Genomic DNA, 26,217 nt, shown 5'->3' with positions numbered 1-26,217 from the left:
GCCTCAAGAACACCACATGATATAGAAGGCCTTGGTGAGCCACAGGGTTGAAAATGAGACTGTGTGAAAGTCTATATCAGGAGAGAGTAGACCCCCATACTCCTACCAGCTTGCATATTCAGGTGACTTCTCCTTCCCCACGGGAGACCAGAGACAGGTTCTTTAGAGAAAAAGAATCATAAAGGCCAGGAATTTAGCCACTTCAAATTTAAAGCAGTACAAGAATGAGGCAGTTTTGAAAACAGAGAAATTAAGTGAGAGTTGACCAAATGGTGAGGCTAATATCCTCATCCCCTACCTCCATCACTAGGCCTGCAATTCTCTCTCCCCCCTGCACCTTATGCCCAATCCTTGCAGACATAGCTTCCAGTCAGTTGCTTATTGCCTCGTTCCTAAATATGACCTACCAGCCCAGGATCTGCAGATATTTGAAAGTTTCCAACTTGAAAGGCAGACACCAAAACTAAAAAAAAAAAATTTTTTTTAAAGCCAGTTTAGGGAATGAGTACTTATCATGAGCTTTAATAATGGTTTCAGGTTTGAATTTATGTTCACACTCACAGGATACAATAGGTCATAACCTGGCGTCAGATTCACTTAGATTTGTAGAATAATACAGGGCAGAAAACAGCATGTCAGTATGTCAGGTAGCTTTTCTCCAGGAGTCCTTACAGCCAACCCTATGCTGCCTCCAGTCCCCACAAGGAAGGCAGGCAATTGTAAGTGACGAAATTGCCTAGGTACAACAAAGGGACGTCTTACACAGGATAGGAACTGTTTCTTGTAATGCACGTGGGCAGAGCATCCAGGGCCTCTCGAGACACCACAGCAGGCAGCTAAGGCCTGTGTTTTCCAATAGATCTTTATAGTCCACTCAAAGTCTTCTGTTTCAGACGTAATTTATCATCAAGGGTCATATTTTTTTCAGAAATTGCATTGCTTAGTAATGTAGCTGGCATTCCTAGCCACAATTCGTGTGTGTGTGTGTGTGTGTGTGTGTGTGTGTGTGTGTGTATGTGCGCGCGCGCGCGCGCGCCAGAGAGAGAGAGAGAGAGAGGGAGAGAGAGAGAGAGCGCCAGCACATTTTCAGGGCAACAGTGCTGGGAGAAGGTAAACCCAAGGTCATCTTCACATAGACAAAGAGGTTAGCCTGTTAACCATTTCTTCCCAGTAGAAGATTTAAACCATTAATATTCAGAGAGAAGATACAACTCATGAAACAAGAATTACACAAGAACAGAGTTTCATTTAAACAACAAACGAGAATAAGAAAGAACTTTTACAGGGTGCCTGGGTGGCTCAGCAGGTTGAGCGTCCGGCTTCGGCTCAGGTCATGATCTCACGGTTTGTGAGTTCGAGCCCCATGTCGGGATCTGTGCTGACAGCTCGGAGCCTGGAGCCTGTTTCGGATTCTGTGTGTCCCTCTCTCTCTGCTCCTCCCTTGTTCGTGCTCTGTCTCTCTCTCAAAAATAAATAAATAAACATTTAAAACAATTAAAAAAAAAACCTTTTACAAATCAAAAATATGGTATGCAAAAAAAATCAGAAGAGTCAAAAGCAAAGCTGAGGAAATCTCTATGAGACGACAGAACACAAGGAAAAAAACCAAAGAGATGAAAAGTAAGAGGGAAAATTTTGTTTTTTTATGTAGACGATCAATCCAGAAGGGCTAAAATCTGACCAGTGGGAGTTCCAGAATGAGAAAACCGAAGTAATGGAATTATTAAAATCCCCAAGACCTGAAAGATAAGAATCTCCGGTATGAAAAGGCCCACCCAATGTCATGAATGAAAGAAGACCTGTATCAAGGCTCCTGAAAGGAAAACTAAAAACTTGTCATAGAAGGAAGACAGAATACATATAAAGTGTCAGAAATGAGAGTGGCATCTGACTTCCCGGCAGCAAAACTGGCAGTTAGAAGATTTTGAAATAATCTCTTTAACAATCCAACTGATTTCAAGCCAAGAATTCTATATATAACCAACAGTTAATCAAATGTGAAGTTGGAGTAGACATTTTCAGATATTTAGGTGATCTAAAATATCTACTCTTATTTGGGGAACTGTTGGTAGAAGTCTCCAAAACAAGCTCATAGATACAGAGAGCAAAGTAGGGGACCCAGGAAACAGGGTTCCGACCTAAGAGAATTTCCAGGATGACAGTGACAAGCAGTTTCAGGACAAACGGTGTGCAGTAGGACCAGAGCGATTCTAGATTGGAGCAAGAGGCTGGAGGGTTCCAGGATGACCACCTGCAAGAAAAGTTGGTACAAACTTGTTAGGTTTGCAAAATTATATGGTGGAGGATCTTTTCAGAGTTCTTGAAGGGTATAGGAAGAGATAAATGATTAGAGAAAATTATATTAGTGAAAAAAATGATTTCATTATCAGCTGCGTGTACCAAAAAAAGTAAAATAAAGGAAACCGATTTATAGCATACGACACGGCTCAGCACTGAATAATATTTAAATAGTCATAATGCAAACTTTTAATATGGATTTAATCAAGAATTGATATATAATTATATTGGAATGTTGGACGGAGGAAAAGCGAATGTACATGAGCTAAAATACAAGAAAAATCAATAGATACCTAAAATTGATAAGAATAGCAGTCTATATTTGTTAATTGAAATCTGGAGATAAATACCAGGAAAAAAGCTGAAAGTGGTTGTTTCTGGATAGTGGCCAGTTGTGTGTGTGTGTGTGTGTGTGTGTGTGTGTGTGTGTGTGCGCGCGCGCGCGCGCACGCACACGCACATGCATATATTGGAGGAATTGTTGTTATATATTTTTTAGCTGACTTGACTTCTTAAACTATTTGCTGCATGTGAAGGCAGTATAGCATGATGGTTAGTTGATTATATTCTGAAGCTACCTAATTGGGGTTTAAGTTCTTGCTCTGCCCCTTACTGGCTATGTGACCTTGAATAAATTTTCTTGACCTTGAGCTTTAGTTTTCTTATTTGTAAAATAGGGATAATAATATCTCATAGAAGTATTGTGCAGATCGGTAAGTTAAGATCAAAATTATGGGTTGAATTGTGTGCCTCAAAAAGATATGTTGAAGTCCTAACCTCCAGTACTTGTGAATGTGACCTCATTTGGAAGTAGGGCCATTGCGGATGCAGTCAAGCTAAGAGATGTCTTATCAAAATAGGGTGGGCCCTAACGCCAATATGACCAGGTTTTGATAAGAAGAGAAGAGACACAGAGGAGAGACATACAAGGAGAGTGTCATAAAACAGTGGAGGCAGAGATTGGAGTTACGCATTTATAAGCCAAGGATCACCAAAGATTGCCGGCAATACCAGAAGCTGAGAAAGGCTTGGAACAGATTCTCCCCTAGAGTCTTCAGGGAGAGCTTGGCCCTGTTAACACCTTGATTCTGGACTTCTAGCCTCTAGAACTGTGAGAAGACATTTTGTTGTTGAAAGCCACCCAGTTAGTAATACTTTTTTTTTTTAATGGCAGCACTAGGAAGCTAAAATAATATATAAAGCATATAGACAGTACTTGGAACTTAGTGAGCAGCATATAACTATTAATCGTTAATATTACAACTTTGTTAAACAATTTTTAAGAAGTTATTTTTAAAAAGTGTTAGAAGTCCTTTTCGTAGCAGTTTATACAAAGTGTACAGAAAAGGAAGCGGCAGCTTCTTTTCCTGAAAGTGGTGGGAAGTCTCTATAGGGGTACTGCCATTTGGACTAACTTGAAGGAGTTTTCTAGCTAAAGAAGCAGGAAAAGGACACTGTATGAAAGGGTCAGCATGTGCATAAGTGGGACTAATTGTGTCTTCTGTCTGATGAGACCCAGAACTGATGTGGCTTCATTCTTAGCTATTGAACAACCAAACACCTGTGGCTAATTTTCAAAAGAATTGTGGCTATACCCACTAAGAGTATGGTTAGTCCTTGTCTTCCTGCTCTCACTAGTTGTTGTTGCCCTCCCTGAGTCCTGCGGCCTGGCGATAACAATTCTGACTCGAGGTTTGGTTTATTTGAGACCTTGGTCTCTATATGAGTATTAAACTTGGTTGTGCTCACTGAGTCATACGATCCTATAATAGATGGCTTTCAAACCTAGTTCACAATGTTATGTAGTCTCATCCATGTTAAAACGACATTTCTTTTTTAAAACAACTTGAAGTGAAGTTGAGTCATTCCTATTTACTAATTCAGTCACGTAGAGGCAACCGGTTGGAATAGAGCTCAGCGGTGTGGTTCAGTATCATTATTGAGCCCCTCTGCTACATGTCACTGAGCACTGTGCCAAGTACTGGGCGTGCAAATATGTATAAGAGACAGTCCTTATACTCTCGGAGCTTCAGGTTCGTGGGGAGATGAACAGTAACAAAATGATGTGATTATGTACTTTGCTAGAAGTTTATAAAAGGTAATACATGTATATAGAGAGTTGCTTATATCAGCCTGGAATATCAAGAAAGGCATTCCAGAAGGCCTAATACCCAGGGGGAGTTTTGAAAGAAATCTGAGATTAGGGCCCAAGTCTGGTGATGTTGAGTGAAAAGTAGTCCAGAGCAGTGAAATAGGAAATGGATATTCAGAGTTCTATTTCTGTGCCTTAACATGTCTTAGCAAAAGTAAAATTCTCCATTGTGATTACAGAAGGTAATATCGAAATGTTTTTGGACCTAAGTCCCTTCTCTAGAATAAAGATGAAGACTACTAAATAACCAAATACCTTATCATTAATTCTAATGATTTAAATGAAGGAAGAGTATTTACAATAAATAGGAGATAGTGGTTGAAAATGGATGAATAACATTACATTTTTGCCTCTTTAGTCATTAAAAATGGGACACATAAATTGAAGTCTAGATTAAAGACAAGTTTAGTTTGTCTTTACAACTTGTCTAGATTAAAGACAAGTTTAGTTAAAAACTGAGGTATAACATCAGTTACATAAAATCAGTACAAAAATGAAACGAGTGTGAATGTTAGGCTGGATAACTGTCTTATGAGGGACACAAATAAATCACTATTTAAGTAATACATAATTATAAAGGATTAAAACTAATTCCATTTTTTAAAGAAGGAAGTTTGGTTTTAGCAATTAGAATGGTAACAAAACACTGAGGCAAATGTTAATAGAAATATTTAATTACTTAGGGAGTAAACATAACGTGAACAATATGGGGTTGTGTTATTTAAAAAATAACAGACAAACATGATTACTTTCACTAGACATTACTAGATAAGTGGAGGAAGTCTGGAGAGTAAATCTGATTTATTTTTAGTTTAGCAGAACACTTGATAGTCTAATTTTACTTAAAAATTAATTTAAGTTGTTTTGGATATTTGCAGTGTTTAGTTGATTAAAAGCAGAATGAAGTACAGTACCACAGAAAACACAGGTAGAGAATCATATTGGTAATTTTAGATGATGAATTTAGAAATAAAATTGATGAATTCTACACATATTGTGTGTTTGTGTTTGAGGAATGATTTTAATGTTATTAGTTCTTTACTCACAAGTGAATTATCATGTCTTTACTGAATCATCTATTACTTAAAAAGGCAAAATTTTGAACTAATGCATCACTACTGAAAAGTGCAATAATATCCTTTTTTAGATATTTAAATGAAGCAAAAATGCATTTTACACTGTGATTTTTTATTTAAGCTGATGTTAAGATGAGGTGACTTTTGTTTCTACTGTATGACAAACCACTGAGATGTATGTTAATTCTATGTGTGTTATTTTCCAGAAAGAATTCTTTGTAGAATTGGGCTTAACTACAGGACAGCTGGGTATAGATGATTCTACACAAGTGCCTCCTGGTGAGTGTTTCTCTCAGATGGCATGTAATTAATGATAAATGAGAGTCAGTTTAAGGCTCATCTTTTCATTTCCAAATTAATCTAGTAACTCTTTTTACGTCTGAAAACTAAGCATACTTTGTGATTCTCCTTGATTATTGTTAGTTATTGAATAGAACTCTGTATGTTGCAATGATCAGAATTCAGCTAGATTTTGTATTTTTGTTTGAAGGTCTTTAAAGTAATTTTTGAAAAGTCATTAGACATATTTAAGTCAGTTTTTTTTTTGGCAAAATCCTCATTGGCAGCACTCATATTTACATTTACTGGCCATTACCATCTATTTTTATTGTTTGTATCATCAAGTTAATTGAATACTGATATTCTACCTAGTATAAATTTAGGGTATAAAATTAGTATCTTTTAAATATTAACCAAACAGAAAATTTCCTTAGCTTTTATTTTTTTGTGTGCATAAATACAATGTGTTTTTCGTAAAAGATCGGATTGGTATTTAGCTATAATCAACAGGAAGTAAAAATTGACTTAAAATATGGGAGGCCCATCTTGTGGAATTGTTCTAGTCTTTCCTCTGCACTGGCTAGCTGTGTGACTTGAACAAGTCACTTTACGTTTCTGGACTTGCTTCTTTCTCTATAAAATAAGGAATTTGGCTATTTCTTATTGTTAATAATTATAAACCTAATAAACAGTCATCGAGTACACTACTATGTGCTGCATGTGTATTATCTCATTTTAACCCTAGCAGCTCTAGAAAGTATGTATTATTACCATTTTTAAAACTTTATTAATGTACAATGGATATAGAAAAGCATAGGGGGTGCTTGGCTGGCTCAGTCGGTAGAGTATATGACTCATGATCTCTGGGTTGTGAGTTCAAGCCCCATGTTGGGGGTAGAGATTACTTAAAAAAATTTTTAAAAAAGAAAGAAAGAAAAAGTACATATACTATAAGAGAATGGCTCGTTAGATTTTTATGATTTGGGCACACCTATTAAAATACCACCCAGATCAATATACTGAGGCTCCCTTCAGTCTTTATCCTCTTTGTCAAAAGTAACCACTATTCTGATTTCTAGCAGTATAGATTAATTTTGCCAATTCTTGAACTTAATATGAATGGAAGCATATAGTATCTACCCTTTGATGTTTGACTTCTTTTGTTCAATATTATATTTGTGAGATTCAACCATATTGTTTTATGTATTTGTGGGCCATTTTTTTTGCATGATAGTCGTTCCACTATATTAACATACCACACATTTATTTATCCCTGCTACTGTTGATGAGTATTTGGGAAGTTTCAGGTTGGCAGCTATTACAAACAAGGCTGCTATGAACATCCTAGTATGCTTCTTTTGGTGAGCACGTGTATACTCCTCTGTTGAATACACACCTGAAAAGGCAATTTCCCTCTCCCGAGGTTCGCATAAATTCATTTTTAGTAGATAACTGCCAAAGAATCTTCAAAACTGGTAGTACCAGTTTATACTTCCACTAACAAGGTATGAGAGTAGAAGCTGTCTCATATGCTTGCTAATGCTGGATGTATTCCATCTTTGTTTTAGTCATCCTAGCGATATATAGTAGCACTGCATTATGGTTTTAAATATTTTAGTATTGTGTAAGGTGGAAGTATTACTATCATTTTAAAGTTAAGAAGTGAAGATGTTAAGTACTTGCCCAAGTTCACAAAGCTAATAAGTGCTAGAATCAAGATTCAACACTAAGCAGTCTGCCTCCAAAGTCTGCTGCCTCCCCTCCTGATCCCTTTGATAGTCTTTTCTTATTTTATAAGAAGATATCAGACATCTTACAGAATAAGATATTGCTATGGTTTGAATGTTTGTGTCCTCCTGAAATTCATATTTTGAGGTCCTAACCCCCAAGGTGATGGTACTCGGTGAAGTCTCAGGAAAATGGTTAGGTCAAGAGGGTGTGCCCTCATGAATGAGATCAGTGCCCTTATAAAAGAGCTCTCTAGCCCCTTCCACCATGTGAGGACACAGAGAAAAGTCAGCAGTCTACAGCCCAGAAGAAGAACTTCACCACAACCCATCATGCTGGCACCCTGATCTTGGACTTCTAGCCCCTAGAACTGTAACAAATAAATTGCTGTTGTTTATAAACCAGTCTGTGGGTTTTTTGTTGTAGCAATCTGAACAGATTAAGGCAGATATCCTATATTTCTGTTCATGGCCAGTGATAGCCATATACAACAAAAGGAAAAGGAAATAATAATACAACCTTCGATGATATTTATGTTTTTTACTTTTAAATTATCCTTAAGAATTGCTTAAAGTTGTTCTAAACTCTATAGTAGCTATGCTTTAGAAGACCCAATATTTTTCTTAATCTAGAGTATAGTTCTTTCTTCTTTGATTCACAAACGTGAGACCCTGCTAACGGCCAGGGACTAGTGAACACATAGATATGACATAATCTTTACTCTTAGGGAAGGTATAGTAGAAATACAGATATAGATAAGACTCAGTGTGGTATTTGCTATTCTTGCATACAAGGGGCAGTTGGAGCAGAGGAAGGAGCACTTATATCTGCCCAGAGGAGATTGATAATCTCTTTAGTTGATGCATTTATTTTTATTCTCTACTTCTCAAAGGAATACTGCTAGAAATTGGGTTAGATTTGGTGTCTATCCAATGAGATTGATTTCAGTGATATAGTACTTGGATTTTTACATGATTTGAGAATTGCTAACCAACAGTATTACTTAGAAAGAAGAACAGGGTTACAGATAACTACTTTTGCCTAGAATTCATTGGTATTTTTAATGTTTTGGTCTATGTCTGTGGCTTTGGTCAAACTGGAACTGTGCTGCTAACGGTTTGAAATATTGCCAATACTTGTGTCTGGCTAGAGGCAAGTTTTATATTTAGGATTAAGTGTACTCTGACTTAAAGACACTATATCCGTCTTTAAAAACCTGTGTCACCTATGTTTTATCAATACTCTTAACTCAATTTTCATATTTGAGGTACATATCCTACTTACTAGCTTAACAACTTTTACATAAATAAGAGTCAGGAGAAAAATCCTTACCTTCATAATATGGAATCCAGATTTTAAAATAATCTAAAGTTAGACATATCCATTATTCCTACAAACTCTCATGAATATTCATTACTTTAAATACACATATGTACACATCTACAGACTTAGAATGGAAACCATGTAGAAGACTCATGCTAGAAGGATAAGCAAGATCAATACTCTTTCATAAGGCTTTTTGATAAAGGGGGGGGGTCATGTGTTTGATATTATTGCCTGAATATACATACTAATGAACTTATGAGATGGGATTTTGCTGAATAGACATTTTCAACAGTTTATTATTTCTAAAAGAAAAAGCAGCTTTAGTTGGCTCAGCATTTTCTGAAGTGTGTTCCATGAAGCATTCATCAGATAGATGTCCTATGAAACAGAGAATCTTATTGCTAAATAAGGTTTGAGAAAGGCTGTGTCATATACATTTTTAAGATCTTTAGTTTGTGTCACTATCTTTAAGACTATGAGAAATCCTCAGTAAACTTCTAGCTTAGAATCTCCCCAATTCATTTCACCAGAGCACTTTTTTTCCCAAGCAAGATTTACTAATATAGATGTATTTATTAACGTAGTCAATAACAGCGTAACAAGCATTTTTTAAGTAACGGATTGGAAATTCTGGTTCTGACTTTTTTTGGCTTCTCATTCTTGGACTAGAAAATAGCACTTACAAAGCAAAGTCATTGTATGCCACATGATTGAATAGTTAAATTCTATAAAGAAGTTTTTTTAAATTTTTATTTCCTACTACTTTTAGTGATAAAGCACTATTACCATCCAGTAGTGTCATCCATTTTTACAAGAGACAAGAATTGGCTGACAACATTTGATTCTTTGGTCACTGAGCTTTGGCAGTTAGAAGCTAATGGCAGCTAATTAAAATGAAACTGGTATTGTTATTTTATATACAGGCTTTGGAGTAAATATATTCAAATACTTTAGTCATAGAAAATGATTGTGTGTTGGCAGTCATCCCAAACGCTTTACTTGGTCATTGTATAATCTGCTCAACCTCAGAGCCATTAGGAATAAAATAAACTAAAAGAATAGAGTACTCTGCTTCAAATATTGTATTTAGTAAAACCAGCTTTATGGTAATTTTTTAAATCTAAAAAAAAAAAATATCTAACACTGAAAACATTAACACATGGAAGAATGAAGTAGAGTACCATTTTATATTGGTCAGCTGGGCTGACCCCGGGGATCACAGAACAGGCTTTTTAGAAAACTGCATTAAAATATGAGGCCAGGACAGGTCTCCCTCTCCCTCAATGCCCAGGTCTGGCCACCAGCAGGCCACTGAGTTCAGATAAGAGCTCTGAAGTGTCTAAGCACGAGCATTCTGCTCAGGAGGGTAATCAAGTGCCAAGATGGCCACCAGGTTGCCGGGAGACCCAGGTTCTACTTACCCAGACAGTCACTTGTTAAGTTCATGACCCTTAACACACCATTATCCCATTTGTGAGAAAAGGCGAACTAATCACTGTTGTAAAATCTAACAAATCCAATTAACAGCTCCTCCTTTGTCAGATTGTGAGTAGAGGAAGAAAGGAAGTTGACAAACGGATTTTCTCTGAGATGGGGAGAAGAGCTAAAAGTTTTCCCCTTATAGTGTCAGTATCCTTTTCTTTTTTTGCTCTTAATTTTTAAATAACTTATAGAAGTATAGTGTACATAGTGAAAAGGGCACAAATCATAAGTATATGGATCAGTGAATTTTTACCACGTGAGCACACTTATGAAACCTCTGACTCCATCAAGAAATAAGAGTATTACCAGCATCCTAGAAGCCTCCAGGCACACCTCCAGTCTCTGCCACCTCCGTGGGTGACAACTATCCTGACTTTTTTAAAAATTTAATTTATTTTACTTATTTTTAATTTTAATTTACATCCAGGTTAGTTAGCATATAGTGCAACGATGATTTCAGGAGTAGATTCATTAATGTCCCTTACCCATTTAGCCCATTCCCCCTCACCACCCCCCCAGTAATCCTCTGTTTGTTCTCCATATTTAAGAGTCTCTTATGTTTTTGTCCCCCTTCCTGTTTTTATATTATTTTTGCTTAACCTTCCTGACTTCTAACATCATAGGCTACTTTTGCCTATTTTGTACTTTATAGATATGGAATCATACTGTTGATGAGTTCTACTGTTGATGATCAGTTGAGTTGTTCCCACTATTTGGTTATTACCATTATTGCTGCCATGAATATTCTAGTATATGTTCCTCGGTGCACATATGCGTGCATTAAGGTGTACACCTGAGAGTAAATTGCTAATTGTTCTAGGATGTGCATGGTTTTCCAAGTGGCTGCACTAATTTACATTCCCACCACCTTTGTACGAAAAGTTCATTTGCTCCACTTACTTTGCATTTCGAATTGTCAGGCTTTTCATTTTAGGCGTTATGATGGGTATATATTTCATAACGGTTTTCATTGTGTTTCTCTGATGACTAATGTGGTTGAGCCTCTTTTCATAACTTTACTGGTCCTTTGGGCCTCCTCTTTTGTAAAGAACCTGTCACATATTTTGCCTATTGGGTCAGATAGTTGTCTGTCTTTACCAAGAGTTCTTTACGTGTTCTGGATACAAGTCCTTTGCCAGATATGTGTATTGCACAGATACTCTCCCACTCTGTGACTTACATTTTCACTCTCAATGGTGTCTTTTGATAAAGAGAAGTTTTTTTTTTTATGTGGTTTAGTTTATGAGTTTTTTGCCATTATGATGGGTACTTTAAAAGCAAATCTTTGTTTCTCCCATATAATCTTTTAAAATGGCATTTGTATAGTGGGATTTTACCTATAATAGCATTAAGGCTTTATTTTTTTAGCTATGCTTTCATGGCAGATTAGAGCAGCAGTAGGGCTTTGCAAATGAAGCTGTCAAGAGGAGTGGACCTTTTTTCTGTTGTGAAAAGATATTCTGTTTTATTTTAACAAAGGAAAATTAGTTATCAGTTTCTTCTTCTGATTAAATGTACTTACCTCCCTTTTAATTTCCATAAACTTTAAACAACGTACAAAAAAGATTTTTCTATATATAAAGGTAAATATTTTTGTAGTTTTATACAGAACCATTCAGCTTTAGAAATAATTAACAGTATCAATACCAGAAAAAAATATACCTATGTTGTTATAAATGTGGTTGATCATACTTGTGTCTAATAATTTTATCATTTTTAGAACTTTTTGAAAATGAGCATGTACGTATTGGGCAAAAAGGTAAGCTTTTGATTCTACTAATTATGATTTCTGAAAATGAAACAGTCTTAAGTAAATGTCTGCATCATGTACCTCCAACTGAAATTCAATCTCTGGAAAGCTAAAAATCTAACAAAGAGTACTATTTAACTATGTAGGTAATATAATGGGAATCTTTATAAAGAGGAGGAATGCATCATTTTGGCTTCATCAATAAACGTTAGATAAAGAAGAACACAGATGGTTCACTAAAAAGGAAATAATAAATGCAGACACACATTCTTCGAAAATGTGAGCTTAATCCATTCAGCAGAATTTCATTTTAAAATCAAAGAGGAAGGCTGTCTCTTTCATGCGCCCACACACTTCTCATTAGCGTTAATTGGAATATGCCCCTGCATTAGGAGAAGCTGTACTTCTCAATGACTGTTCACAATGGTAAGACTTAATACCCAAAGCGGCCCTCAGTGTTCTGGGGAATAATTTTTTCCCTATCTTTTGAAGATTCTTCTCCTTGTTTTTATAAATCTTATTTTGTCTTTGAAATGTGAAGTGCAGATAAGTCTTTGTGTCAGAATGTACCTTCTAGGGCGATTGTCATGTTCTAAACTCCATACTTCAATTTTTCAAAATAATATTTATTCAAGACATCATCATTTTTTACTCGTATGTTTGACGTTTTCATTAAACAGAGTTGCAAATTAAGGAAAATGTCTCATTTCTTTTTTTTTTTTAAGTTTATTGATTTTTGAGACAGAGAGAGACAGAGCATGAACGGGAGAGGGTCAGAGAGAGAGGGAGACACAGAATCTGAAACAGGCTCCAGGCTCTGAGCTGTCAGCACAGAGCCCGACACGGGGCTCGAACTCACAGACAGCGAGATCATGACCTGCGCCGAAGTTGGACACTTAACCAACTGAGCCACCCAGGCGACCCATGTCTCATCTCTTTTATATGATCCCTTTGTTTCTTTTGGATATGTCATTTTCATTTAGTACAAGTTTTTCCCCTTTTAAGAAGAAAATAGAAGAAAATAATATATTAGACAAATATCGGCAGTTGTCTGATATGTCTTTTTTTGCTTTTATTTTTGTTTTGTGTGTTTTGGGAGAGCCTTTATTTTCAGACTTAATAGCTGGTATTTTCATTAAAGAAAATAAAAATGAAAATGAAAGCAAAAGCATAATATCTTAATTTTGTGAACTTGGCTGATTATAAAGAGCTTTTGCCTTCTTAAAAGATTATTAGTTCTTTTCTGTTTTTAGTTCTTTTTAAAAAAAATCTCCCTTTTCTGTTGATTTTGGGAAATAGCTAAGAAGTCATCGAATTCTTTATAATTCTTAGCCATAATACTTCAAATACCATAGTACTTCAAAATACTAGAACATTCCTGACTTAGAGAATATGCCTAAGAAATTTATGTGTCTATATCACTAGTTTCAGATCCGTGGAACAAAGTGATTTCAAAGTACCTACATTAAAAATTTTATCAAATTGGGTGGGAGGTAGAGGAATTTCGGACTCAACATGTATAGGGCTGTAAACAGGGCCACATCAAAATTCAGAGAGTACAAGAAGGCTGTCAAGACGTGATGTAATTATGTTAGATATAGAGATGAAATATTAGCTTCCCCAAAGATTTTTAGTTAAAATATTTCAGTGTTGTCTTACATTATGAAATTTGTAATGAGATTTTACTCTACTTTTGACAGTTCTAGCAGAACAAGATAGTGCCGCTGCTCAACAGTATATCAGACAAGGAAGCCCCACAGCACTGAGAGCGGAATTATGGGCTCTCATTTTGAATATTTCCAGTCAACCTGAGGTAAGAGTCAAAGAAGATAGGCTAAATTTGAGCTTATTGACATTTATTCTTCAATGACCAGTGATTCACATTGTTTTTTTTTTTAATTTTTTAAATGTTTATTTATTTTTGAGAGAGAGAGAGGCAGAGTGTGAGCAGGGGAGGGGCAGAGAGAGAGGGGGACATAGAATCCGAAGCAGGCTCCGGGCTCTGAGCAGTCAGCACAGAGCCCGATGCGGGGCTCCAACCCACGTACTGTGAGATCATGACCTGAGGCAAAGCTGGACCCTAACTGACTGAGCCACCAGGTGCCCCAGTAACCAATTATTCAAAATAGAAATACTTTTTTTTTAAATTTTGGTTTCTTAGCCTTATATATTTACCCCCTTTTTCATTTACAAGAATCACTGTAGTTTTGAGTGCTAAGACAAGATTAACATAGAATATAATCACTGTGTGCTTAACATAGAAGTTTTTGTTATCGATAATTAGTTGGATATTTTAAACTTATATGTACAAGAACAGTAAATAAAATTTTAAGAAATGGAGTCTGCCAGTGGAGATCAGTGAAGACATGTGAAAGAACTGGGATATTAGAATAAGGAGAGATAAAGGACCACTCAGTATATGTAAATGAGCGCTTTCTCCCTACAGTTGCTTTTGAAACATGCACTATTTTTAGGGTTCTAAAAACTGACACATTATGTGGCAATATTAGTTTTCTTAGTACAGGAACATTTTATTTTAGGAAATAAAATGAATATGAAGAGAAATCACCAACAGGCAAGTAACAGATTCAATAAAGAACAATTATATAAAGCATTGATTCTTTTTGAAAAAAAATTGTTGTTTTGCTTAAAGCCCATTGATCATATAACCCATCCATTTAAAGATTTTTAATAAGTAGCAAACTAATAGCTCCCTAGCCTAGTGGTTAAAAGCATGGGTTTTGCAGGGGACGCCTGAGTCAGTTAAGGCATCTGACTCTTGATTTTGGCTTCAGGTTATGATCTCATGTTTCATGAGATCAAGCCCCACATTGGGCCCCACGCTGATGGTGTGTGGCCTGCTTGAGATTCTCTCTCTCCCTCTCTCTGCGCCTTCCCCATGTGCACAAGCACTTTTCTCTCTCTCTCAAAATAAATAAACTTAAAAAAAAAAAAAAAAACTTGGGATTTAGAATTATATGGACCTGGTTTCAACTCCAAGCTTACTTAAAATGTGCCATTGAGTGAGTTAAATTTCTTGAAACCTCAATTTACCCATGCTGAAATATAGGTAATAATATTTATATCATAAGGTGGTTATGAGAATCAAATGAAAGGATATCTATGTCTTCTAACACAGTGCCTGACATGAATGGTCAACATTAATGATAGTAATAAAGTAATACTTACATGTTGCATAGTTTTATGTTATAAATTAATTGTAATTTAGAGTAATGGTTTTTAAGAAAATCAACTATTCATATTATTATAAGAAGTACACCTCTGACTTTTGCAAATTATGTTACATGTGTGCTTTTCTGTGTATGTGTGTGTTTTAAATTTCCCTCTGTGAACATCACTGTCAAAAATTACTTGCTTCCTTTCTGAAAGAATAAACCTTGTGATTGAGTCCCAAGAAGTTTTAGACCAAATGATATTGGTATCTTTTGTGGTGACACTAGAAGTAAGTTTACAGAACAGAAGTGATTGTACATTGGGCATTTTGGGGGAGAGTATCAACTCTTGGAGAAGAGATGGTAACTCTTGTCGATCTAACTGTGTAGGTGACCTACCAAGTTCACTCATCAGGAGCTAGATTAACAAAACTTGTCTCTCCAGAGGAACTAATTGCTACTATTTTAGAAACAAATTTAGAATTTTTCCAGAAGTATCATCCTAGAGGGGCACCTGGGTGGCTCAGTTGGTAGAACATCTGACTCTGGTCATGGGGTCATGAGTTCAAGTCCATGTTGGGCATGGAGACTACTTAAAAAAAAATAAGTGTCATCCTAGAATAAGAATAGTAATCCCAATTAAGTTCCAATAAAAAATGGTTGTTTATTATAATGCTCAAAGGCAGTTTTCACACTTGAATTTTGGAGCTAATAGCCATCTTAATTTTTTTTAAGTTTATTTATTTTGAGAGAGAGAGCGAGCATGAGCAGGGGAGGGTCAGAGAGACAGGGGGAGAGAGGATCACAAGCAGGCTCTGCACTGTCAGCACAGAGCCCAACTCAGGGCTTGAATTCACAAATCATGAGGTCATGACCTGAGCTGAAATCAGAAGTCGGACGCTTAACCAACTGAGCCACCCAGGTGTCCCATCGTCTTAATCTTTAAATGCACAATGGCAAGTCTGGAAATAGAAATTAATATTTGCAGAAAAGCAACCTTGATTTCATTGAATAAAACACTTTCCATCACTTTCACTTATTTTCAGGTGTAAAAGTATGACCTCAACAAACTAAAGCAGTTCCAAAATAATTGTTGTAGGTGGTAGGTACATTGGGTGGGTGGGGTGGGAGGGAAGAATAGTCGTTTCTTACCAAGAATACTTTATCAGAACTTTTTTTCAATCACTTAAAATACGCGACAAGTAGAAATGCATCGTAATTGAGGAGTTACAGAGATAAGTGGAATATTTCACATTTCACACCCATGAAGATATTTTTAAAAATCTTATCTCAATAGATAAACTGGATTTAATGATTTAAGTTCCTAGTAATTAATTTATTTCACTAGAACATTATTTACTTCGATTCTTTTTCTCTTATTAAGGAAATATGTCATACATTTAAAAAGATTGCTTTTGTATATTTTCTTATATGCAAATCTCTAGGTGCCTATCAGGATATCCATATTTAGTAAACATTCGTCCTATTTTAAATTTTTTTGCTTAATTTAGTTTGCCAAAGAATACTGAAAATTCTTCTCTACTTTGTTTTAGGTACTTGCTTACTGATAAAATAGCCAGGACTAGTATTAATTAAAATTTTCTTTAGTGAGTTCATAAGTTTCTCCACAACCTTCCCCAGGTCGATAACAATGCCTGACCTTCCTAGATTTTCCTGGTCAGCTCATTCAGTCTTCACAGTGCCCGTTTCTGACTTTCATTCTCCTCAACACTTCTTTTCAGAGTCTTAGCAAAACACCTCATCTTCTCCTTCCTGGAGAAAACAGAAATCATCATGAGAGACTCGCTCAGATTCCTTCCACCAAATCTGTAAACTTCTTTGCATCAGCACCTGTTCTTGCTTCCTGTACTTTTATAGCGAAACCTTCTGAAAGAAAAGTCTGTGTTGGAGGCATCCACTTTCATTAATTACTCAGTCTACCATGGTCTGGCATACACCCCACTACATGACTACAACTGCCATGGCTAAAGTCACCAAAGAACAGTGGACACATTTTAGTCTTTACGTCTACTGTGTTTGATACTCTTGCTTACTCTGCCCTTGAAGTATTCTTGCTCTTAATTTAGTTTGCCCTGTTTTTGTAGTTCTTCATTCTCTTTTTTTCTTTCTTTCTTTCTTTCTTTCTTTCTTTCTTTCTTTCTTTCTTTCTTTCTTTCTTTCTTTCTTCTTTTTCTTTTTTTTTTTCATGTCCATTTTGAGTTCCTTTGCTGGACCTTAAGGGCTTGTATTTGTAAGAATTCCATTTTGATCTTCTTTTCATTCTGTACTACATGTTGCCTGGCCTGTCTTATTTACAGGTCACTTATTCCCTAATGGCTTTGACTCTGGGTTCAGCCAAACTCTCTCTTACGCCTAAAACTTTAATTTCCAGATGCCTACAGAACTCCAATATGTGTTCTGAAATTATGCCAGGCTCCTGAAGTCTAAAAGAAAAGGCATAATTACCTCGATGCGTTTGTGGTCCTTCAAGAGATGCTGTTTTATCTTTCTTTGCTCCCTGCAGTTCTCATCCTGAAAAAACCTCCGCGGACTTTTGTCTGCTTGGAAACGCCTCCTCTTCTTTTAGACGCAGCTTGTTCTGTCACCTTCTCTGAGAAACCTTCCCCCCATTCTCTCCCCTACCTTGTCTTCTCCCAGCTCCATCACCATTACAGTTAGATACCTTTTTCTCTCTCTCCTGTCATAACCAGGGCAGGAACAAAGGCCTAAAGACACAGAAACACATACCATACTTCTTCTTTTCTTTTCTTTTCTTTTTTTTTTTCTGCTAAGTTTCTTTCTTTATTTTGAGAGAGAGCATGCAGGAGGGGCGGCGAGGGAGAATCCCAAGCAGGCTTTGCATTGTCAGTGCAGAGCCCAACATGGGGCTTGAACCCACGAACCGTGAGATCGTGACCTGAGCCAAAACCAAGAGTCGGACACTTGGTCCGACTGAGCCACCTAGGCGCCCCACATATACTATACTTCTTATTCATTTGGCTGCTGCAGTTTCTAGGTCGAATACCTGAGGACAAGGATTGTTTTTCCTCTTCACCATCTGTAAATGTCAGTATCTTGTACAGTGTCTGAAAATGGTAGGCTCACATAATGTTTAATGACCTACAAAATGTTAGGAATGTTCTTTGGAGTCTTTCATTTCCTGTGAGTATATTTCCTTTTTTCTTTAGTTAAAAAGTGTAAGTCTGCATAAAGTACCAAACAAATATATATACTAAAGTTTAAATATTCTCTGATGCTGAAAATTTGGGCTACTTTGTTTTTCAGAGCTTTTATAATTATAATTTTATATATTTTTTTATAATTATAAATTTTTTATAATTTATTACTTTTTATAATTATATAATTATAAATTTATAATTTATATTTTTATAATTATAATTTATTACTCTTAAATATCTATATTACTGGAGCTTAAAAATATCCTGTTATATTATTAGTAATCATTGCATTTTATAATTGCTTATATATTTTATAGACTATAATTAAAATATTAATATAAAAATCATCGTTTATCACTATAACATAGTTATAATTTCAACTTTATTATCCGTGTTTTTCTTTCATTTTATATGGATAAATTACACCAAAAATTACTGAAACCAAACATCCTAGATTGGAATTAGGAGGACTAGATGAGTCACTAGCCAGTTCTGTAAGTTTGGCTAAAACAGTTAACTTGGCCAGATCTCATTTCCTTAATGTTCAAATAAGGCAAATAGACTAGATATTTCCAAGGTACCTTCTAAGTCTCAAATTCTCTGATTTGTTTTTATTTTTCTCTTAATTAAAAGTAGATTTTTGTCAGTAGCACTGTTACGTGCCTAAAGTTATAGATGTTAAGTTATTCACAGCGCTTTGAAGATATACTTCTTTATGGAAGCATACTGCACTAAGATTAAAAATTTAATGACTTTCTTTTTTTGAAATATTTATTAGTTTCCTAGCATTGGTTATGAAGGGTATTTATCATTAATTTATAATAAAAAACATTACAAATATGATTACAAATTACTACTTAGAATAGCAGTTAACATGAAATTCCCTATGGGAATTTGTAAATTATAGGCAATAATGTAAATATGAATACATGTAGGTATGTAGTGGTATTTCATTGTTGTTTTCATTTACATTTCCCTCATGACATATGATGTGGAACATCTTTTCATATGCTTATTTCCTATTTGCAAGTCTTCTTTGTTGAGGTGTCTGTTGAGCTCTATAGCCCATTTTTTAATTGCGTTGTTTGTTTTCTTGTTGAGTTTTAAGAGTTCTTTGTATATTTTCGATAAAAGTCCTTTATCAGATATATCTTTTGCAAATATTTTTTTCCTGGCCAGTGGCTTGTTTTCTCATTTTCTTGACATTGTCTTATGCAGAGCACAAGTGTTTAATTTTAATGCAGCCAGCCCATCCATTATTTCTTTTTATGGATCATGTCTTTGATTATATCTAAAAAGGTATCACCATATCTAAAGTCATCTTGGTTTTCTCCTGTATTATCCCCTATGAGTTTTGTAGTTTTGCACTTTACATTTAAGTCTGTGATTTATTTTGAGTTAATTTTTGTGAAGGGTGTAAGGTCTGTATCTAGATGATGATGATGATGATGATGATGATGATGATGATGATGATTGCATGTGGATGTTCACTTGTTTTATCCTCCTTTTTGTAAAGATTGGTTTTTGGTTTTTGCTCCCTCATATTTCCTTTACTTCTTTATCAAAGATCAGTTGATCTTTGCATGTGGATGTTCACTTGTTTTATCCTCCTTTTTGTAAAGATTGGTTTTTGGTTTTTGCTCCCTCATATTTCCTTTACTTCTTTATCAAAGATCAGTTGATCATATATTTATGTTGGTCTGTTTCTGGAATCTGTTTTGTTCCATTGATTTGTCTAAGGCAATACCACATTGCCTTAATTACTGTAGTTTTATAGTAAGTCTTGAAGTTGAGCAATATCAGTCCTCCAACATTGCTCTTCTCCTTCAGTATTGTGTTGGCTATTTTGGGTCTTTTATTTCTTGATATAAGCTTTAAAATTTCCTCTTTCTCCTTCAGTATTGTGTTGGCTACTTTGGGTCTTTTACCTCATGATAAAAAACTTTAGATAATCAGTTTGTCAGTATCCACAAAATATCTTCCTGGGATTTTGATTGGGATTGCATTGAATCTATAGATCAAGTTAGAAAGAATACATATCTTGTATCTGTATACAAGATATGAGATATGTATTGACATATTGATTGACAATATTGATTGTATTGACATATGATTGACAATATTGATTCTTCCTATCTATGAACATGAAATATCTCTCCACTTATTCAACTTTTCTTTGATTTCATTCATCAGAATTTTGTGGCTTTGCTCATGTAGATCTTACACATATTTTGTTAGATTTATATCTAAGTTGAAATTATTCTCTGGGGGGCTGGTGTAAATGGTATTGTGTTTTTAATTTCAAATTCCTCTTGTTCATTGCTTGTATATAGGAACATGATTGGCTTTTGAATATTAACCTTTTTATCTTGCAACCTTGCTGTAATTGCTTATTAGTTCCAAGAGGTTTTCTTTGTCAAATCTTTCGGGTTTTCTACATAGACGGTCATGTCATTTGCAAACAAAGACAGTTTTACTTCTTCATTGTGAATCTGTGTACCATTTATTTCCTTTTCCTATCTTATAGTAGCTAGAACTTCCACTATGATGTTGAAAAGGAGTGGTGAGAGGGGACATCCCTACCTTGTACCTAATTTTAGGGGGAAAGCTTTGAGTTTCTCAGCATAAGCATTATGATAGCTGTATTTTTGTAGCTATTCTTTATAAAGTTGAGGAAGTTCCCCTCTATTTCTAATTTATGAGAGTTTTTATTATAAATGGGTGTTGTATTTTGTCAAATGGTTTTACTTTTTCTATTGATGTAATCATGTTTTTTTTTTCTTGTTAACCCATGATGTGATAGATTACATTAATTGATTTTTAAATGTTGAACCAGCTTTATAAACCTGTGGTAAATCTCATGTGGTCCTGGTGTACAGTTCTTTTTATACATTGTTGGATTCAATTTTGCTACTCTCTTGTTGAGGACTTTTTTTTTTTTTTCTATGTCCATGAGTGATATTGGTCTCTTTTCTATTCTTGTGATATTTTTGTCTGTTTTGGTGTTAGGGCAATGTTGACCTTATAGAATGAGCTAGGAAGTATTTCCCCACTTCTGTTTTCTGATAGAGATTGTAGAGGATTGGTAGAATGTCTTTTTTTTTTTTTAATCTTTTTTTTTTTAAACGTTTATTTATTTTTGAGACAGAGAGAGACAGAGCATGAACGGGGGAGGGTCAGAGAGAGAGGGAGACACAGAATCTGAAACAGGCTCCAGGCTCTGAGCTGTCAGCCCAGAGCCCGACGCGGGGCTCGAACTCACGGACCAGGAGATCATGACCTGAGCCGAAGTTGGACGCTCAACCGACTGAGCCACCCAAGCGCCCCTAGAATGTCTTTCTTAAATGGTCGGTAGTGAACCCCTCTGGGCTTAGTACTGTCTGTTTGGGAAGGTTATGAATTATTGAATCAACTACTTTAATAGATATAGGCCTATTCAAGATTGTCTGTTTCTTTTTTGTGTGAATTTTGGCAAACTGTTCTTCATATAATTGGTCCATTTCACCTAGGTTATAAAATCTGTGGGTATCCAGTTGTTTATAGTACCACTTTATTATCCTTTTAATGTCCAAGGATCTGTAGTGATATTCCCACTTTCATTTCCAATATTAGCAGTCTGCGTCCTCTCTCTTTTTTCCTTATTAATCTGGCTAGAGGCTCATCAGTTTTACTAATCTTTTCAAAAAACCAGCTTTGGTTTTGATGATTTTTCTCTATTGATCTTCTGTTTTCAATTTCATTTATTTTTGCTCTAAATATTATGATTACTTTTTTCTGCTTACTTTGGATTTAATTTGCTCTTCTTTTTCTAGTTTCCTAAGGTGGGAACTAAAGTTATTGTTTTTAGATTTTTCTTGTTTTCTAATCTATTCATTCAATGCTATAAATTTATCTTTAAGCACTACTTTCGTGCATCCCACAAATTTTCATAAGTTGCATTTTCATTTTCATTAGTTCAAAATATTTTAAATTTATCTTGAGAGCTTTTATTTGACCCATGTGTTATTATAAATATGTTGTTTAAGTATTTGGTCATTTTTCAGTTGTCTTTCTGTTACTGATTTCTAGTTTAATTGCATTGTGATCTAAGAGCAGACATTGTGTGATTTGTATTCTTTTAAATTTGTTAAGGGTGTCTTATGACCCAGAATGTGGTCTGTCTTGGTGAATGTCCCATGTTAGCTTGAGAAGCATTTCCATTCTGCTGTTGTTGGATGAGGTAGTGTATAGATGTCTATTATATCCAGCTAATGGATGGTGTTGTTGTATTCAACTTTATCCTTGTTGGTTTTCTACCTGCCGAATCTGCCCATTTCTGATAGAGAAGTAATAAAGTTTTATTTTAGTTGGAGATTTATGGTTTATTGAATAAATGATGCTGATAATTAACCATCTTTCTGAAAGAAAACAGACCTTTTGCTTATCATATGTAAAGATAAGTTACAAGTAGATTATAAATATTTAAATAAAAATAGTAATTTTAGAAAAGATAGAAAAATATTTGTATAAACATATGGTAAGATAGCCTTGCCTAAGCAAAAAACAAACAAACAAACAAACAAACAAAAAACCCCAAAGCTATAGGGAATTTTTAAAAAGTTGTCAATGTATACCATAAACAAGAATCAAACACTTTTTTTTTGAAGAAAAAGTATTTGTAATTCAAATGACAAAGCATTAATCCTCATTATAAATAGACTGACAAATTAATAAAATAGCTATAACCTAATAGAAAAATGTTATGAAAGGCAAATCATTGAAGTAGAAATTCAGATGCCCAGTAAACAGATGAGAGGATGTTCACCTTTATTGTTATTTGGGAAAGTGCAAATTAACACAACAATAAGAGACCCATTTTTCATCCGTGAGAAAGTTAAAAGAGGTGAGGATATAGGTAAACTTGTGCATTCATGTGTGGCTGGTGGGAATCTGAATTGATGATTTTTGGAAAATCGTTGGGCAAACTATAGTCCAGCTAAAGTTATGTATAACCCTCAGCCTATAATCCTTTCTTTGTCAATGTATTCCATAGATACGAAAGCACATGTGCATAAGGATATTTATTACAGTGTTGTTTGTGGTGGCAAGCAACTTCAGTATCCATCTACAGGAGAAAGATTAAATAAATTATGGTTGGTCTATGGCACAACTTTAAAAATATTACAGTGTATTTAGCTATTAAGAAGAAAGACAGATGTATACTTGCTAACATAGAGGGATGACCATGATATGTCTAAGTTAGAGAAGCTGAATGAGTATAGTATGATTCCAGTTTATGTTAAAAAGTGACAACCAAAACCCTTACATATAATTATATATTTGTACAAATGTGGAGAAAGCTATGGAAGAATACGAAATTACAAATAATATTATAAATACAACACAAATAACATTATTTTCTTTGGGAAAGCAGAATGGAAAAAGAAAGGATTATTAAACTTTTTCTTTATCCAGCTGTAGATTGTTTTACTTTTTTTAACAGTCATATATCGGTTTGTGATTCTTTATTTATTTTATTTTTAAAAAGAGGCATAACTCTGAATTTCTTAGGTTTTCCACCCCCGTTGCTAGGAAATATTAGAGTATAATGCTAGGCTCTTTGCCAGTTGTCAAGGGTTGGTGTTTGAATTAGGTACTATTCCTCTCTTTAAGAATGTTCTTTTATTTTAGTGAGAGAAATGGATTCAATAGGTACAATGGAAGTTAAAATAATAAAATAATTTTGCCTTAGTTAAGAAATCAAAACATCATAAATAAGAGCAAAGTAAGACTTTTTTTTAAATTAAAATTAAAATGACTAAAAGTAGGTAGTAAATCTCCAGATTATCTTTAGGCAAAGAGCACTTTCACTGAAGTCCGAGCACTCTGTATTAAGCATCTTTCAAGACTAAGAAATTAATTTCAGGGGCGCCTGGGTGGCTCAGTCAGTTGAGTGTCTGACTCTTGATTTTGGGTCAGGCCATGATCCCAAGGTTGTGGGACAGACCCCCATGTCTGGTTCTCTGCTGAGGGTGGAGTCTACTTGAGATTCTCTGTCTCTCCCTTTTCCTCTGCCCCACTCCCCAGCTCGCTCACTCTCTCTCTCTCTAAAAAAAAAAAAAAATCATATTTCAGGAAACATAGGGTCATATACATCCTGCCAAGGCAGGTGCACGCAACAGGTACTCTTTGTCCCGAGCAACCCTGTCCCACAGCTCTTACCTGTCTGAGGGAATATCTTCAGAAAGATTCATACAGATTGGCGTGTACTAGTAGAGCCAAGCAGTGTTTGGATATGGGCAGAAACTAAGACTAAAGTGCCTAAGAGATGACTGGAGGGATTTGGAGGAACGTAAGGGTCAGCTAAAACAATGAGTTGCTATTTCCATCTGTCTTTAAGACAACTACTGCCACTTGATCCTTACCTTCATTCTTCTTCTTCTTCTTCTTCTTCTTCTTCTTCTTCTTCTTCTTCTTCTTCTTCTTCTCCTTCTTCCTCTTCTTCCTCTTCTTCCTCTTCTCCCTCTTCTCCATCTCCTCCTCCTCCTCCTCCTCCTCCTCTTCCTCCTCCTCCTCCTCCTCCTCCTCCTCCTCCTCCTCCTCCTCCTCCTCCTCCTCCTCCTTCTTCTTCTTCTTCTTCTTCTTCTTCTTCTTCTTCTTCTTCTTCTTCTTCTTCTTCTTCTTTTAATGAATGTCCTGACCAACTATTAACCTGATGCTTAACTGGATTACAGTTTCAAGCCCCTCCTCCTTTTTTCCCTTCCTCCCTCCTTCCATATTTTTCCTTTCCTATCTTTTTCTCTACTTTCCATCTTCCCTCTCTTTTTTCTATGTCTTATTCTCTATTAACTTAAACATTAGCCTAATCTTTTCACTGTATACAGTTAATCAGATTTTATAGTGTTATGGAACCATATTCTAATATTAAAAAAACTGACTTCTTTCATATGCTCTGTGATTGTATTTACTAGCAGAGATGATTTGTTATGTTTAACCTTTTTATTTTATGATAATTTAGGTACTAGAACAACAGTACAGAGTAGTCCTTCTGGGTTTTTGAAGGACTTGTGGCCTTGGACAGCAAGTTTTGTGTGGCTTGCTTTTGTGGCCTTGGACAGCAAGTTACTTTTTTCTCTGGGTCTGTTTCTCAAATATGAATGGGAATAATAATTTTTAAAATTGGAATAATAATCACTGAACTATTTTATTTTGTTGGTATGGGATTAAATGAGTTAATTCATGTATGGTGGGTAAACAGTTTCTGGCACCTAGTAATTAATAAATATTTGCTATTAAAGTTAAATTACAGCTAATTAATTTAGGAAGCATTGATTGAATACCCACCAGGTGCTCAGATCTTATCCTAAGTGATGGGATTAAGTATATTTATTAAGTGTCTCATTAGCTAGGCATGGAGAATGTAGTGAATAAAATAAAGTCCTCTTAGAGTTCATAATACTGTTAATGATTATTACTTATTAAAATTTGAGGCTGACTCTACAAATGTGATTGACCTTTAATTTTATTTGTTTGTTTTACTTTTAAATCTAGGATATCTTATATTATGAGCAGCTCAAGACCAATGTGATACAACATGACCTTTTGGTGGATAGTCTAATCTATAAAGTAAGTAAAAGTGTATAGTTTTTTCATTTCAGAAATACCATTTAACAATTACTGAGAGTCTTGAACATGCAGGGCCTGTATTTTGTATGATAATATAGATTAACCTTGAAAAATAATTGTCAGTGGTCATTGTACTTGTAAATTTAAGGTTCACCTTCAAAATTTGTAG

General features: G+C 35.2%; 1 protein-coding gene across 7 annotated transcripts in view; it reads left to right on the top strand.

Annotated features, from left to right (window-relative positions):
• TBC1D19 (TBC1 domain family member 19) overlaps positions 1-26,217 on the top strand; it is a 148,260-nt gene that overhangs the window by 54,600 nt on the left and 67,443 nt on the right. For all 7 annotated transcript variants that reach the window (XM_045056489.1, XM_003985476.6, XM_006931184.5 and 4 more), the window contains 4 exons: positions 5,733-5,805; positions 12,062-12,100; positions 13,792-13,904; positions 25,974-26,048. In XM_045056489.1, coding sequence (XP_044912424.1) covers positions 5,733-5,805; positions 12,062-12,100; positions 13,792-13,904; positions 25,974-26,048 — 300 coding nt within the window. The remainder of the gene's footprint in view (positions 1-5,732; positions 5,806-12,061; positions 12,101-13,791; positions 13,905-25,973; positions 26,049-26,217) is intronic.

The sequence above is a fragment of the Felis catus genome, chromosome B1 (genome assembly GCF_018350175.1).
Source record: "Felis catus isolate Fca126 chromosome B1, F.catus_Fca126_mat1.0, whole genome shotgun sequence".
NCBI classification, from domain to species: domain Eukaryota; kingdom Metazoa; phylum Chordata; class Mammalia; order Carnivora; family Felidae; genus Felis; species Felis catus.
The sequence above is the reverse complement of the archived record's forward strand: the minus strand, read 5'-3'. Positions and strand labels throughout refer to the sequence as shown.